Source organism: Scardinius erythrophthalmus (genome assembly GCF_964197995.2).
Source record: "Scardinius erythrophthalmus genome assembly, chromosome: 17".
NCBI lineage: Eukaryota > Metazoa > Chordata > Actinopteri > Cypriniformes > Leuciscidae > Scardinius > Scardinius erythrophthalmus.
This window is the reverse complement of record NC_138237.1, coordinates 28,258,851-28,275,529: the sequence shown is the minus strand read 5'-3', so window position 1 is coordinate 28,275,529 and position 16,679 is coordinate 28,258,851. Positions and strand designations below refer to the sequence as shown.

At 38.3% G+C, this 16,679-nt stretch overlaps 1 protein-coding gene across 1 annotated transcript in view; it reads left to right on the top strand.

Moving 5' to 3' along the window:
• wwc1 (WW and C2 domain containing 1) overlaps positions 1 to 16,679 on the top strand; it is a 42,738-nt gene that overhangs the window by 24,380 nt on the left and 1,679 nt on the right. Inside the window, exons 9-21 of the mRNA XM_081391711.1 lie at positions 300 to 542; positions 3,358 to 3,447; positions 4,852 to 5,420; positions 7,685 to 7,802; positions 7,887 to 8,054; positions 9,419 to 9,611; positions 9,700 to 9,840; positions 10,878 to 10,942; positions 13,648 to 13,795; positions 13,906 to 14,070; positions 14,180 to 14,272; positions 15,893 to 16,123; positions 16,216 to 16,334. Of these exons, the coding sequence (XP_081247837.1) occupies positions 300 to 542; positions 3,358 to 3,447; positions 4,852 to 5,420; positions 7,685 to 7,802; positions 7,887 to 8,054; positions 9,419 to 9,611; positions 9,700 to 9,840; positions 10,878 to 10,942; positions 13,648 to 13,795; positions 13,906 to 14,070; positions 14,180 to 14,272; positions 15,893 to 16,123; positions 16,216 to 16,334 (2,343 nt within the window). The remainder of the gene's footprint in view (positions 1 to 299; positions 543 to 3,357; positions 3,448 to 4,851; positions 5,421 to 7,684; positions 7,803 to 7,886; positions 8,055 to 9,418; positions 9,612 to 9,699; positions 9,841 to 10,877; positions 10,943 to 13,647; positions 13,796 to 13,905; positions 14,071 to 14,179; positions 14,273 to 15,892; positions 16,124 to 16,215; positions 16,335 to 16,679) is intronic.

Sequence of the window (16,679 nt, the reverse complement as noted above, 5' to 3'; positions counted from 1 at the left end):
AATGTATATACAGTATTTATATATGTTTTTTTTTTTTTTGAGAGTGTATGTGTGTGTATTTTTTTTTTTAAATTGTATGTGTGTGCATTTTTAAATTGGTTTCAGACATTTGGCCCCACTGTATAGCAAATGAATTGTATAGCACACTGAATTATTTTTTTACTCAAAATTTGAAACAAAATTTCATCTACTAATCAGGCTGTAAATGTATTTTGAAATCAACCTGTCGCTGTATTGATCTCTCTCAATAGTTGCATGTTTAACTTTCTTTACATTGCCTTATTCACTTTGCTGGTCAGGATTGCAAATATTGAGGTCCAGATCGCTAAGCTGGATAGCGAGGCATGGCCGGGCCTGCTGGACCCGGAGAGAGATCGCTTAATCCTCATCAACGAGAAGGAAGAGCTGCTAAAGGAACTGCAGTATGTAACGCCGCGCAAGCGCGCGCCCAACGAGGCAGAGAAGATCGAATCCGAAAAGAAACGACTCGAGAAGGACCTGCAAGCTGCACGGGACAACCAGAGCAAAGCACTGACCGAGAGGTGAGATGGTTAACTGGGCCAGTAGAGCTCCGTGTATTTGGTTCCAGTGGTGTATTTCTTTGGTTACACAATGGCACCATAGAATGGGAACATGTTAAGTTCATGCAGGAATGAAGGCCTTCCTACTATCTAGAAAGTCCTGGAAATTGATTCTCTATTTTCTGTTGAAAAAAATCTATAATTTTTTTCTCTTTATGCCCCATTTTTTTCAGTTATAAATAAATAAATAAAATCCTTATCCAGCCATTGCAAATGATTGTAACCGTCATGGAACCAACATGACAAATCATGGAAATGATTGGTCAGAAAGTGTGGGAATGAGGATCGCCCTTTGCAGAATTCGAAACTAAAATCTTTTTGTCCTGATCTTTAGTTCTGTAATCACTAGGCTACACAATCCACTTAATATTAGGGGTGGTTAATCTGTCTGATTTCCCGATTCGATTCGATTACGATTATTGAAGTCCCGATTCGATTACAGTCGATTTTCGATTATTAACGATTTTCGATTAGCGATTATTGATTTTCCAGTTCACAACAGTAAACAAAAATACACTAAGTGATTGCAGTATTAAAAAAAGTCAGCTGCTGAATTACTTAACTCTTTTATTGAGTAACAACTCAAAGCACTTTCTGTGTCGTGTAGTTATAACTTCAGAATTATTTGTATGTAGCTTATGTTCTGTAGAACACAGAAATGAATACATCACATTGTGTTGTGACTCATCAAGTTGAACCAAACTAGCTTTTAATACAATGTTGGTATGAGCCACCACAGTATTTTACAAATATAAAAAATAACACAAAGTGAAAATAAAGTGGCATTTTGGCGTTAATATTGAAACGACAGTTACCATGGTGAATACACAATACTAACAAGAACTGTTAATGAAACATGGAAACTGCTCCTGGTGAATAGAATGAAAATCATGCCTGCATGCAAATCCTTCTCAGCTAACACACGACGTACCAGTAACGTGATTTATTGGTATTTTACTTTTATTTCATGACTTACTAATTTACAACGTAACAACGTTGCATGCTCGTAGTTTCCTTTGCACTTTGCACTATACAGTGAAGCGATACACGGCGCGCCCCTCCGCATTTGCGCGTGCAATTGAAGAGTGTGCGCTACGAGTACAGTATAACGGCTGACAGGACAGGAACGTCCGTTTTTCTGAGGTCAAATACTTTTTATTTCAGCGTACACATACGTCACTGCCTGGTAGTTCCTATACTGTGCTGGGTTTTCTGAAGTAGTTGTGATTCGCCTCTCATAACATAACATGCTCTAAATGCACGCAGAGTGGATTTTTTTTTATTTTTTTTTTATAAAAAATCGATTTTTGAAAATTTGATAATCGATTCATACTCGTCCATAACATACTCGCGATTAATCAATAATCGATTTTTTTCACCACCCCTACTTAATATACTGCAGGAATGCACATCTGACTCATTGTTTTTCCCTTTCCCTGACAGCGTGTTAGAGCAGTTCACCTCAAAAATCTATTCTAGCGTGAATGATAAAGGCATCATTATTGTGGAAACACACAAAACCAACTCTGAAAGCCTCTTTTAGACTTAAAAATGTTGCCAGAAGGCTTGATGTACAGAGGCCGCACTCGCAAAGATATTTGGAGTTAAGCAAAACGAGCAGCACAGCAGTCACTTTGTCCATTTAATTCGCTGCATGTCCCATTCATTATAATGGCGCAATTTGGTTTTGTAAATCAAGGTAAAATGGCAGAAATTGAAAATGGCAATTGCAAATGGTTCATAAAAGTCTATTAGTTTACTGCTTGTGGTTTGTAGCAAGTCTTGCACTCTTAGGCCCTGTTTACGCCTGGTACTAAGACGTTTAAGAAGTCAAAACGGTACAGACAGAAGGCTGTTATAATTTTACGTCATCTTAGCTGAGCATTCAAATGCACAAATACTTTCATAATAACATAAGCCAACTGGAATGAAGAAAGTGATCAGTGTGATTAATGTTCAAAATGATAAGCAAGCGCTGCTTTGTTTATGGTTTGTATATCTGCAGACCTAGTTTCGGTTTCCCTTTTTGAATGACGGAAATAGAATATTGACACCTGCTGATAGACAGATATTTACTTTGACGCAGGAGTAGAACGCACATGCTAGTTGACAGTCGCCTTTAGCACTTTTGGTGTGTTCAAGCGCCGAGGCGAACACTAGTTCTTTGACGTCGGCTTGGTGTGTCCCGGGCTTAAGACCCTGTTTACACAGACCCCGTTTACAGTAACGTCCACTAGTGATCCGATCGACCAAAATGCATCTTGATACCAGGTGTAAACAGGGCCTTAGAAGAACCACCTGTGTTTTCAGATCAGGTTGATTAGGCGAGAACCAATTCTTCAATCTTTCATTCTCTCTTTCTGTTGGTCTTATTCTCACTCGTTCTCTCAGTTATTTGAACAGGGTCCTTGTTCTCTACTCTAGATACTGTATCCTCGTTTAGCTTGGCGTCTGCACTCTTCCTGTAACCTGAGCTGCACAAATGCTGGATCTAGGTTGAACACAATAGATGCCTTCTTCATGCGCTGCTGTTGAATAACAGACCAACATAATTTTATCAAAAGAACCACAGAAAGGCTATATATACATTAATAAAATAAATGGGGTTGATTTAAAATTTTCTTACATTTCTTCTTATTTTCTAAATTTTTTATATATATATATATATATATATATATATATATATATATATATATATATATATATATATATATATATATTTATATACACACACTATAGTACTGAGTCACCAAGTTCTCTGTGTTGCTTTGCTCAGGTTAAGGCTGCACTATAGGAGAAACAAACTAGTGAAGGAGCTGGAGGAGACAGTGAGGTTGGCATCTTCCCTGCACACCCAGCTGAAAAGGTATCGTCCAACCCTTACTTTTACATAAAATGGACAATGCAAATAACACTCATAATATGGACAACATATAATATTTACTTTTTCTCCCTGTTGTCTAATTGGGATTCACCAATGTTAATCAATTCTGGCCAATACTGATAAACTGATAATTATAGTCACATTACTGTTACTGCCAGTAACCCATAAATGTTGGTTATTAACATTAAATTGAAAAAAATATTAAAAGTCTATACTATATACTAAAAATCAATCATTTGAATATGCTACAAGTGAAATTATAATTAATATTTATAATATTATAATGTACTATATGAAAAATCTATTTATTTATTTTAAGATATGTCAAACATTTAACAGTGTTATGACATTATTAGTTCTTTTAAAGGATAACTTTAAAGGATGAGTTCAGTTCAACCACAAATGAAATAAATGTACTTACTTTCATGTCTTCCTAAACCCAGAGACTTTTGTTCATCTTTGGAACACAAAGAAATTTTTCATATTCTCATCAAATACTTATTTATATTATTATTATTATTATTATTATTTACAAACAAGTCATTTTTGTCTATCCATCAGAAGTCCATTTTTCAAGCTTCAAAAAGTTCTAAAACACATTGTAAAAATAATCCATATATATCAAGTTGCTTTATGAAGCAGGCTTTTAATTTAGGCCATTTTAATCTCCGCACATACATGGATCACATCAAATATGACAAACAAGCTCAAACGTAGGAATTAAAATCAATTCAGTTTTACCAATGAGGTTTCTTACCGCACATCAAGCATGCAAGGTTGATGATGACAGAATTTTTAATTTTGGTTGAAATATCTTTTTTAGTGAGCATTAACTATTCCACAAAGAAAATCTTAATGTAAAATACAGTAAATTGACCTTCAACGAATATGATACTGATATACTGTACATCCCTAGACCATTTATATAGTTTGGCATATTAGCAGTAAGAGGAAGCTGCATATCATAAGAACTTTTCGTCACTGTATATGATGTAATGACTTTGCAATACTAGTATTTATGATGTAATGACTTTGCAATAAGAATGCTCAGAATATCAGAAGAATCAGACTTTTGAAGTTATAAAACTATGCAACCATGCGCTCTTGTTAACTTTAACAATAGCTTTGCTCTTACTTTTTATCATGACTAATGTCTAATTCATCCTCAGCGTCTAGTTGAGGCACATCAAAGGCATGTTGCATGAAGGAACAGTCCCTTGTGTGTTTCACTAGTGTGCCTGCTACGCCTTAATTAGCATGTTTGCTTTAAAGCAGAATGCATTTGATGTCAAGATTTGAAATAGAGTTGAGTGAGACGATATTGGGCTGCTTTCCGATTAACTTTCCTTCTCCTTCTGTCTCTTTCCTTTGACGTCAAAACTCCAGTCTGTCTGCCAGCACGCTGTCATGTTCCTCGGGCAGCAGCCGTGGATCACTGACTTCCAGCCGAGGATCCCTGGCCACCTCCAGCATGGGCTCCACTTCCTCTCTCAGCTTCACCGACATCTACCTGGAGCAGCCCGAACTGGGCGACCCTGACTTCCAGAACAAACTGGACTCTATTTTGCAGGAGGGAAGCGCCTCTGGTTATAGGCCTTCCAGTTCAATCACCACAATCCATGAGAATGAGGTCTCATCCTCCTCCGGGCAGGTGGGCGGTGGGCCGGGGGTGGCCCAGAGAACACAAGTGCTGAGGCTTTCGGAGACCCCTCACTCCATGAGCTCACTGTCCCCGCGTTCCTCGCTGTCTTCCCTCTCTCCTCCTTGCTCGCCACTTGTTACTGATGCTTCCTTCCTGTCAGGAGAGGCCTTTTCTGGCCCAGCCTCACAGTTGGATTTAGATCTGCAAACCAGGCTGATGGAGCTCCGGCTTGAAGAGGACCAGCAGCAGGGGCAGCTGGCTTACCGCGACAACAAACAAGACAGCATTATGGCCGCAGTAGAGTCTTCGAAAGGTACATTGCTCAAAATGTTTTATTGCTTATCAAAATCATGTGACGTGGTCTAGCAAATCAAAGTCATGTGGTGCGAACAACACCCTGCAGACCCTCATGACTGTGTGTTAAGGTGTATAAGTCTTAAAATATCAAATCATTTGACCTTTTTATGAAAAGGCAAGGTTCGTTCAGGTTGTAAAATATGAAACGGAGCAATACATTTTTGTAAGAAAAATATCCATATTTATAATTTTATCAACTGTAATCACTGGCTTCTGGTAGAGGCCGTATGTGAGTCTAGTTCTGGTGGAAGAGTGACCTCTGACCCGACGCAGGATGTAGGAGTAGCGTAAGCTTTGACGCCTCTCGCGGTTCAAACTAATAGGGCTGAGCAACAAACTCGTGCTCCTCAGACATTTCTTTTGAAAAATTTCCGTTTTAGACTTCTAATTCTTGAGCGGTGTTTTGTTTTTCTCGATCCTCTGCGCTTCCGCGTTCGTCAATATGTCATGCGTCGGGTCAGGGGTCACAGAGGCAGTTATTGAAAGCCAGCGATTATAGTTTATAAAGTTATAAATATGGATATTTTTCGTATACAAATGCATCGCTTCGCTTCAGAAGGCTTTTATTAACCCCCTGGAGCCGTATGGATTACTTTTATGATGGATTGATGTAGGGCTGCTCGATTATGGAAAAAAATCATAATCACGATTATTTTGGTCAGTATTCAAATCACGATTATATAACATGAATATTTCACATGAGTTTGGGAACGTGTTGCATTTATTAAAAAGACACCTTTCAACAATTCTTAAAAAATCTAAATTTGAACATTTATCGTACTTTTTGAACTATTCAAATAAATAATTTAACAGATAATACTTCAATAAGTATTTTAATAATTCCCGCAGGTCTACCACTTATAATGCGGAAAATTCCCCTGCAAACATTGATTCACTTTAGCAAGTAGATTGCAAATCAATCATTTTAAAATTTTCTCCAAGACGCAATTTCACAAACTGCGTGAGTGTTCAGCAGTGCTGCGTCTTCTCTCTCTCTGTCTCTCAAAATTGGTTGGACAAGGCAAGCGTCGAAACTACACTCTTGCGTTTAGGAGTCGAGACATGGCGGAATTGTCACTTGCACAATCGGACCAGCATTGCATCGTAACTAAAGTTGATCATTTTCACGTCTTTTTAAGTCTTATCAGTTTAAACATTCAAACTGAGAGAGTTTATGGCTTCGGGAGGGGCGAATGTGCGCGTCATTCAGAACACAATATGGCAACAGAACATGGTAAAATAATCGTTTTTACTCGATTGTACTATTTTGGTGATCGTTGGGAGCCGAAATCAAAATCGAAATTCAATTAATTGCACAGCCCTAGATTGATGTGCTTTTTTGGGCTTCAAAATCTAAGTTATTATTCACTCCCTTTATAAAACTTGGAAAAGCCAGGATATTTTTTAATTTAACTCCCATTGTGTTTGGCTGAAAGAAGAAAGTCAAATACACCTATGGCTTGAGGATGAGTAAATTATGAGATATGAACTCATGAACATCGCCATATTTGACACCGTCATTGGTTACCGGAGTTCAAATACGGTTGTTATTTCAGCTGTTCATTCATACAAATATGTATTCAAGCAGCTATTTTAAACAGCTGAATGAACAAACCATTTTAAGGCCTGTAAATAAATACCGACAATAGCTAATTTATCAAATAATCGTTAGATCTATCTGCTAATCTGGAAAAATCGATAGATTCATTGATTATTAATGTTTGAATATAACATTGAAAGAGTAATGGTTCTGGTTATTATTTATTGGTAAGCTAACTAAAGGATCAATCGACGAATCAGAAATAATCGAAAGATTACTTGCTAAAAGTCATTGTTAGATTAATCGACTAACTGGGGGGTTGCTAGGTTAATCCATATTAAAATAATGGTTAGTTGCAAATTGATACTTTTCTTGAAAATGGTATCATTTTTTTTCCAAAACCACATGTAAATTATGCAACACGAAAACAAAGAATACATGTCTAAAAAGAACTGCAAGATTTTCCTTTTCCTTCATCATAGACACACTTCATTTGTCACTGGCAACTCAGAATTCCACGTGAAACTAGAGAAACCCTCTGAACGTCTAGTACGTTAGGGTAGATTTTCAGCTCACTCCCAACTCGCCCAGCAGGTGAACTCACTCGAGCTCAGGAACCTAAAACCTTTCCAGAGTGACACATTCTCACATTTCTACTCGCCCTTTTTCTGTGCTTGAAGACTCTGTTACGCAAACGAGGATGTCCGCGCCTGGATCGAAGAAGGCGGGAGTAACGTCGGCAGTGTCTGACGAATCGGTTGCAGGCGACAGTGGGGTGTACGAGCCCTCAGAGAAAAGGTAGGCCACTAGAGATTTATTATCAGTGATGTTTTTTCACAGACCCTGATTTGGATAGTAAAACGGTGACGTTCATTCCCCCAGGCCTGGGCTTCCTGTCGAGCAGCTGCTGGGTTATGATGACGTGAGCTCGGCGAGCAGTGCTCAGATCCAACTCGGCCTGAAGTATGAAGCGAAAGAGAAGAGGTTCACAGTGTTCGTGATGCAGCTGTCCAACTATAGCGCTCTCTCCCTGCCAGCCAGCCAGAACATGTAAGGATTGCGCTCTCTCAGCCAGCTTCATTTAAAGTTGATGGAGAGACATTAATTTTAATCAGCAGGATGTAATTTTGATGAAGCACCTCTGCAAGGGAAATGTGCAGGGTTTTACAAATGGAATAGTTGTAAAATGGTAATATGAAGTGGAGGAATCGATTCACAGATACTTTGCGATTCTTTCTCAAATGATTGTGGATCAATCCACTAAAATAATTAAACATGACAGTGCTTAAAAGCCATAATAAAAATGCCTGTTCAGACTTTCATGCATATTTACACAAAATGTAGCAGCAAGCCACCATAACACCCCTGCATTTTTGCTTTTAATTTGAGAATCATTTTGGAACGCGACTTCTTGAATTGACATTTTATTTAATCATTTGATGCCTCAACCCAAAATAGATTTTTCCATCTCCATTTTTTTAATTGAAACCCACCAGTTGAGAACCACTGATCTATGATTGGCCAATTCTTGTTTTATTTTGGCATGTACATGCCCATCTCTGACGTTAAAGACCATGGGCCCTATCATACATCCGGTGCAATGTGGCGCCAGGCGCGACGCAAATGTTTTTTGCTAGTTTCAGCCCAACGCAGTTATCATTTTCACGTCCTGCTCCACGTTGTTTAAATAGCAAATGCATTTGCGACTATTTGTGCGCTTATGGGCGTGCTGGTCTGAAAACGAGGTGTGTTCAGCCGCATTGTTGGCGCGTTGCTATTTTGAGGCAACAGAAATAGACTGCGCCATTGAGCAACACAAACCTGGTGTAAAGTCAATGCCACAGTATTTTTATTTATTTTTTGTTATTTAAAGAACGCATTAGTATTGTGAGCTTATAGGCGGGTCTACAACGCGTACACACACACACAGGGACGCGCAGCAGCACACAAACATGCCAAATATTACAAATAAAAGGATTCCAATGTAAAAGATTAATATTGTGTACATAAAGATATGGTGGAATCCGGCTTGTCCCCTAGATGGTCTGCTTGCGCTCTTTAATGTTGCGCACGAGCAGATCCGTTTGCTCTCTGGAGTCTTTCTGCTTGCAAATTCCAGCATGTAAATGGCGAATTCGCCATAGCTCGAGCGCAACTAGCTTTTAAAGGGAATGGGAAATTACACTCTGATTGGTTTATTGCACGTTACGCCCAAAACACACCCATTGCTCATTAAGAAAAAAGGGACAACCCTTTTAGACCAACCTTTTTCCCGTTGTCAAACTAGCAAAAGTGGATTCGGACACGCCCTAAGTGCACTTGCGCCGTGCGCTTTAGACTATGCGCTTAGATCCTTAAAATAGGGCATCATCTCTGATTAGATTTTAACTTAAGTTGGGTTTAATCTATTGCAGATATGTTCGTGTGGTGGTGCTGCCGTGCTCCGAGCCCGTTCGCTGTTTGTTCCGCACCCACGGCGCTCTTCCGCAGGAACTCTTAGAGCTCAAGGAAGCATTTAGCCTGCAGATGTCCTCCACTGCTCTCAGACAGAAGACCCTACGCATTGATGTCTGTACCACCAGCAAATCTGGCCGAGAAGACTGTCTAGTGAGTGTCTGATCTGAGATTGAGCAAACAGCATGAGGGCTGAACATCAATAAAGTGTTTAAAGTGTATTTTTTTTTTGTCTTGAAAGGCTGGTGCTCAGATCAGTTTGGCTGATGAAGAATATTCAGAGGAGTGGTGCACCAAGTGGTACAACCTCCTCAACTGCACGTACATGCCAGAAATGGATAGAAAGCACAAGGAAACAGAGGTCTCCACTCAGCAGGAGCTGGTAAAACACACACACACACACACACACACACACACACACACACACACACACACACACACACACACACACACACACACACACACATACATACACACACAATGCTTAAGTCATTTTACCTCACCACAGCTAAATGCTTTACTAACATTTCTTGGAAACGGTCTTGCCAAACTGCTAAGCTCATCAAGGAACATGGAGTATTTATAAATATTAAATCCATTTCTTGCGTCATTCAAATGAAGAAACGGATTCTTTCTTGCCTAAAAAGTCTTTTCTGCTTTCTAATACTGTTGATAATCAAATTACATAGAATTAGTTGCTTCACTTCTTATTAGCAGTTTTGAATTTGCTTACAGCATGTTCTGTTGTTATGGTTATTATATCTAGATTTTACTGGTGCTTTCCACGAATAAGGAACAAAATAAGGCCTGAAGCCCTTCTATCTTGTGAGATGATTTTTGTTACTTTCTAGCAATAAACTTCAATAAATATCAACATTAAATAGATAAAATGTGAAATAAAAAATAAAAATGTGCAAATGTGAGAAGGTGATATTATAATATTACTTTAATTTAATTCAATTGATAATTAAAAAATTGTAGTTTTGACATAGTGAAAATTATTATTATTGTAGTTTGTTTTTATGAATTGTTGAATGCAGTGTAGAAGATCAAAACCTCTAAGTTGGGACAGACCAAAATCATAATTTTACAAGGAATTTTTTATATATTTAAAAATATCTACCTTGCATTCTAGGTTAATTTTATGTTAAATAATAGTTTATTCATTTCTTCCAACAAAATCATGTGCTTCTAAAACAGTAACAGGACACAAAATTGTACTCTATTCATAAAAAAGTGCCTTATTGCATTTTGCCAATAATTGGCCAAAGTATTACATTTAGAAAGTATTAGCTACAATAGCATGCATCTGTTACCAGCAAGTATAAGACAAATTGAAAGTAAAAAACTGCAGAAAAGCCTAAATCAAGGATGTTTTTATATAATAATAATAATCTTTATCCTTTTATTTATTTTTAGGCTTCAGCTCCCAGCACCTCAGAGACTGCCACTGCACACCTGGAGAACGTTCCTGTGGAGGACTGGTACGTTACCTGCCACTACTTGTGACGAAGCACCAATATAATAAGCTTTAATTCATTTCAGCACAGCTGTCAACTTAACAATGTGTCAGTGTGAGTCTGGGTTTCACATCATATCCAGGATCCCACCCAGGATCAACACAAGCAATTAACAAGCTGTTTGAATCTCATATTCCTTCTCTTTCTTTTCCAACCCCTATTTTCCCATTGACTGACCTCCTTTCTGCTGTCTCGTGGGAATTCATCACAGTGGGAAGGCACACGATGACTCACTTTCCCTGGTGTTTGATCTGCTCCGCCAAAATTACATTAGTAACATAAACAGGATGAACAACTGATCCAAGGGCAGTGCATGAGCAATACTGAGTGGCATTCCTTTCTCATGCCATTTTCTGGACTCTTTCGGTACACATGTGTATCGAAATCAGCTCACCTTTTTTCTCTTTTGGATTGGCTGAAGGGCAGTCTCATGATTATAACCAAAACTGCACTTTACAAAGCCTGTTTGTTTTAGACGATGATTCAACAACAACCACCTGTCATGGAAATTAAAAACAAGGAAAGGAATGTGGCATGGCAGCATTTTCCGAGAGCATTTTCCACCCTCACTCTCTCGCTTCTGAAAGGTTGCAGACTAGATTAGTAAAAGTGTTGCTCTTTTAGGATCATTACGGATTAACTCGGTTGCATTTCTTAAAACACAACAATAACTTTCTATTTAATTCGGAGCACTGTGACTTTCAGTACTGATGGTCTGATTACAACAGTGAAATTACAACAGTGGAAACTACCCAAAAAAAAAAAAAAAAGAAGCCAAATAATGAAAATGTAATTGCAGCTTCTACATATGTTAGTTGATTTTAAAATAGACAGACTATGGCCACGTACATACTACAGCTAAATTTGTTTGTCGGTTCACCTTTTATTGCTTAATTCTGTTCTGAACACACAAACAGTTTAGCAATTAGCTTTTTCTTAATGAATTAACTCCCGAAAAATTAATGTTTTAGCAAAATTCTACGCAGTGTGTACGGAACGGAACTGAACAACTAGTTGTTAATGACGTATTCAAATGCACATCAGAGGCATTACTCTCTTCTGTATGTCTTTACTCTTCTTGACTTGTGTTGACAGACATCAAGCTCAAACAAACAGCCCAAAACGCTTAATAATTGTGTTAAATGTCCCCCTGTAGTCAATAATTTTATCCTTTAAAACTCATCTTTGATCACCAAAATTACATATTTAAACGTTTTTTTCCTTGAAGAAAATTATTCATGCCTTAAAATAACTTGAATGTAACTCTACAACCTTGCCTCATTTAGTATACGTGGTTCTATGAATATGCAAATTAGCCCCGTGCATAAAATATTTTCATGGATTTTGCATCGCATTCAAGTTTGTTCAACTTTAAATCCACCGTGCTGACTAATATAAAACTGCTAAGTTTGGAAGTGAGTAAGCATTGCTTCATGTGTCAAAATATTAATAACGGTCGGATAATGGACCTTCTTTGTCTGTGAAGTTTTGCTAATGTGACCACATCTTAAGAAAACTACATTCATTTACAAAGAAATTACTTAAATTGGACAAATTAAACTTGAACTTTGATAGTAATTGTGTTGTTGTAAGTATAATGCATGAATATATAGATAAAGTACATAGCAAACAATAATAAGCAATTTGTGGGTACTAAAAGAGATGGAAACTAAAAGTAATGCTGAAACTAAAGGAAAGCAAAACTAAAAGTAGTCATTTTCAGAAGATAAAATGGAATTACTTAAAGGTGAAGTATGTAAGATTTTTTTTATGTTACTTAAAAACATGTTTTATGTTTATGTAATACATCCTCTTAACCCAGTTTATTGTTCATTGACTGTTATTAGTATGACATTCATGGGTTTATCTCTCCCGAAAGTAAACATTGAGAAAAGATTGAGCGGTCTGCTCAGATCTGTCAATCTCTTTCCAGATCAACCAATAGGGAGAGTTTGGGGCTTGGCTACGGTAGCAGGCGCAGCCAGAGAGTGTTTGTTTAGCCGGCGTGTAGGACCATGACTGACACGTTACACAGGAAAATCATCCAGCTTTGGGTACTGGAGTGCAAGCCAAATTTCGAACCTTTAAAGATTAAACAACCAGGTCATGAACACGTCAAAGCGAATGGGGCATTGCGATGCAACACACTACAATGGACGTTTCAATACGACATCATCATGTGCACGTTCAGAAAGACAATTGTTCCTGTTTATATTTTTTTCATTTTGATGTGGCAAGTGTATGCAGTCTCAAATATTTGTGATGCAACATGTCCAAATTGCGGCTGGTGCAGATATACACCGGATGGGTTTATTATAAGCGAGATGCTCGCGTTCGCTCTAGAGAGAGTATTCTCCTACTCATGAAACATAGCAACACAGCTAAACGTATTCCTTTATATGTACCTGTTGAGACATGTCTTCACAAGCTCCCCTAAGACCTGTGTTTGATGTTTGAGATAGGGCAGGCATGGCGCACAAAAGGGGCATTTGCAGAATATGCTGTATTTTTGTAATTCTTTGCTTGTAATTAAGCAAATAACAGCTATTTATGCACATTAAAACAACCTAAAACAAAACTAAAAAGAAAATTGTATTAGATTAAATAAAAATGATAATGTCTGAGCCATAATAACCCTGGTGTCAAATGGCATATTTGTGATCTTATAGGCCCACAGAGGCATTAGATGGTGACGTGTTTGTGGATGGAGAAGGTAGCGATGTTGAGGAGGGTGAGGAGTTCTACCCCGATGAATGCCAGTGGGAACAGGAGGAAGAGCCGGTTAAACTTGGACCAACAGCAGTCATAACGGAAAAGGTGACAGCCATGATTCATTTACACAGCAAATACTTTCTCATTGCTTTTATCGACGTTTTTGTTGTACCTTTCCAATGAAACTTGCTGACATCCTCTCTTTGCCTCATAAGGTGAATAAGGAGACAAGTGTGGACGGACTCCCTCATTCTGCTAATGTAGTTCGGCCCAAGGAGCGACGACACGATGTTCATCAGCAAAACCCTTTCATGCGAGGAAACACCATCATCCGGTCCAAGACATTTTCACCTGGACCTCAGAGCCAGTATATCTGCAGGGTGAGAGATGTATTATGAATAATGAAATGTATTTAGATATTGAAATTATTATTAGAGCTCAATATTAAAAAAAAAATGTAATCTATGCCCACATTCATCAAATCACCAGATCAACCGCAGCGACAGTGACAGCTCCACCCTTTCTAAGAAATCTCCATTCGTCCGGAATGCTTCTGAGAGACGCAGTGTTCGAATGAAGAAGGTAACGTGAAAATATTACACATTTGCATCCACTCGTTTGGATAAAAATCGTACAATTCTAATGATTTAAAACTAGTTCAGAGACCCCAAGGTCCTTTAATAGCTCAAAAAAAAAAATGCTTTACATTCAGGTTGATGCTTAATTTCTTCTGCTAATCCTATGAGAATTGTCCTAATGAAATAATAATCCTATTAAATCCAAAAATTCAAATTGATAAACACACTTCAACCAACTTAAATTGGGCCCCAAACATATAAATCGTGCAGTTAATCTCAACAGAACATCAGAAATAGAATTAAATTCCATTAAGGGATCCCATTGGATTTTTCTTAGGAAATTGCATGCATTTCACTAACCCTAAAGCTAAACACTTTCCTTAGAAAGGGGAGTTTAAGCTTATTAGCAGCAGTTTAATATTTAATACTGACATTTCTGTGCTGACCTGAGGTCAGTGTTAATGAAGTACAGTCTCAGAGTGAGGAAATGGGTTTGCTGAGCCCCTCCAGAGGGCCTTAAATAGTCTAGAAAGGTCAGGTTTGCTCTCACTGTGCCTTAGGAGAACACATTACATTGAGTCTTTTAAAGCAGTGTCATAGTGAGAGTGTAACTTTTGAATTTATTTGCCTAATGAGGACTGTACAGAGAGCTTCAGTGATTTATAGTACAGGCTTTTAACCCCAAAAAGGGGATAAAGTACCACCTTCCTTTAAAGCAAAAATATCACACATCCCATCCTAAAAATGTGAGGTAAATGGTGGTGTGGTGTTAGCAAGCATGAAACTAAAGCATGACGAGTTAAGTAGAAACTGCATTTAGTTCCACAGACTCTTCAATAAAAAAATAATAATAATTATACATAATTTTATATATTCCATATCATTTGAATTTTATATATAATATGTAAATTTTTCTACTGTAGTCTTTTAATCTGAAATAAACTATGTGCAATGTATATTAATATATAATATATTGTTATCATAATGGAACATCATAACTCTATTGCATGTCTGCAAAATGCATTAACTCGCTCAAAACAGTGTTCATGCTTCAAAACCCAGTTATTGTGTCAGTAAATTGGCCAATGCCATTTTTTATTTGTACGCCAAAAAACCCATGATCAACAAACCATGTTCATTTAGTTATCACTAAAATCAACAAGGAATTCAAATCTGATGTGAACAAGAAACTAACTGATCAGAGATCTGAACTCAAGATAAAAAACTTGTGAATTGAGCCAAAGCGATTGAGGAAAAACTACGATTTTGAAGAAGAATTTGCATTGGTGCTCACAGACGTTTGGGTCCTAACAACACAAACAATGTTTATCTACATATATGTTTTACTAAAACATTTCAAAGCATGTTAAATGCTGTATATGGACCAGTGATGTTTGACTTGTGATTGGTTGCATAGAATAGTCTTAAAAGTTAGTCATCCCATTTTTTTTCAAGACTGATCCTAACTTTTTAAAGTCAGTTACATAAAAAGGTAGACTGTTCTAATTTGAATCAGAAAAGTAAAGTCATAATTGCTGACACCTAAAGGAACTGGCCCTTGATGACACAACAGAGCTATTGAATGAGTTTTCACCCCTCTGTTCTCTCTCGCTCACACACATAGCCACCGATGCAGGTCAAAGGTCTGGACGGGCTTCTGCGCACCTCTCTGGATCTGGAGCTAGACTTGCAGGTGACCCGCACACGGCAAAGCCGACTGAACGAGGAACTGCATGTGCTGCGGGAGCTAAAGCAGCAGTTGGAGAACGCCCGTCTGCAGGGCCAGCACGTCCTCCCCGCATGGGTACAGGAGGACGAGCGCTTTCGTCTGCTGCTCAAACATGCCGAGAGACAGGTCAGTCCCAGTAGATTTCCAGAACCAACAAATCCACAAACGGCACGTCATCCGGTCAAGCTTCTGATTTTGATTCGCCATTCTCTCCTCAGACCCAGGAAGAGCAGCTACAGGAACAGAGGGTAGAGAAGATGATGCGAGCGGCGGCCAAGGATGTGCACAAGATCCGTGGACAGAGCCTCAAGGAGGTCCCTGGAGTCCAGTCCTTTAGGTGGGCATCTGTTGCTAATAGGGGTGTAACGGTTCACAAAAATTTCCAGTACAGATCTTTTGGTTCGTTATGCACGTGTACAGAACGTATACAGTGATGTTTTAACCCACTGCATGTGCAGAACTTCTCTGTATGCATCCAAGCCACTGTTTCTGAACTGATCCTAAACATTATCTTAGGTCATTGGGGAGGGATTCCAAAATCTTGTTGTCTAACTGCCTACATAGGCAGCTACCTTCTAAGTCAGCATGTTAAACTGAAATGAAAGCCCATAATCGACTGATCTGGAGCAACTCCATGTGACACTCAAATAGCCCTCTTCACCTGATCTTCAACTCACAGTTG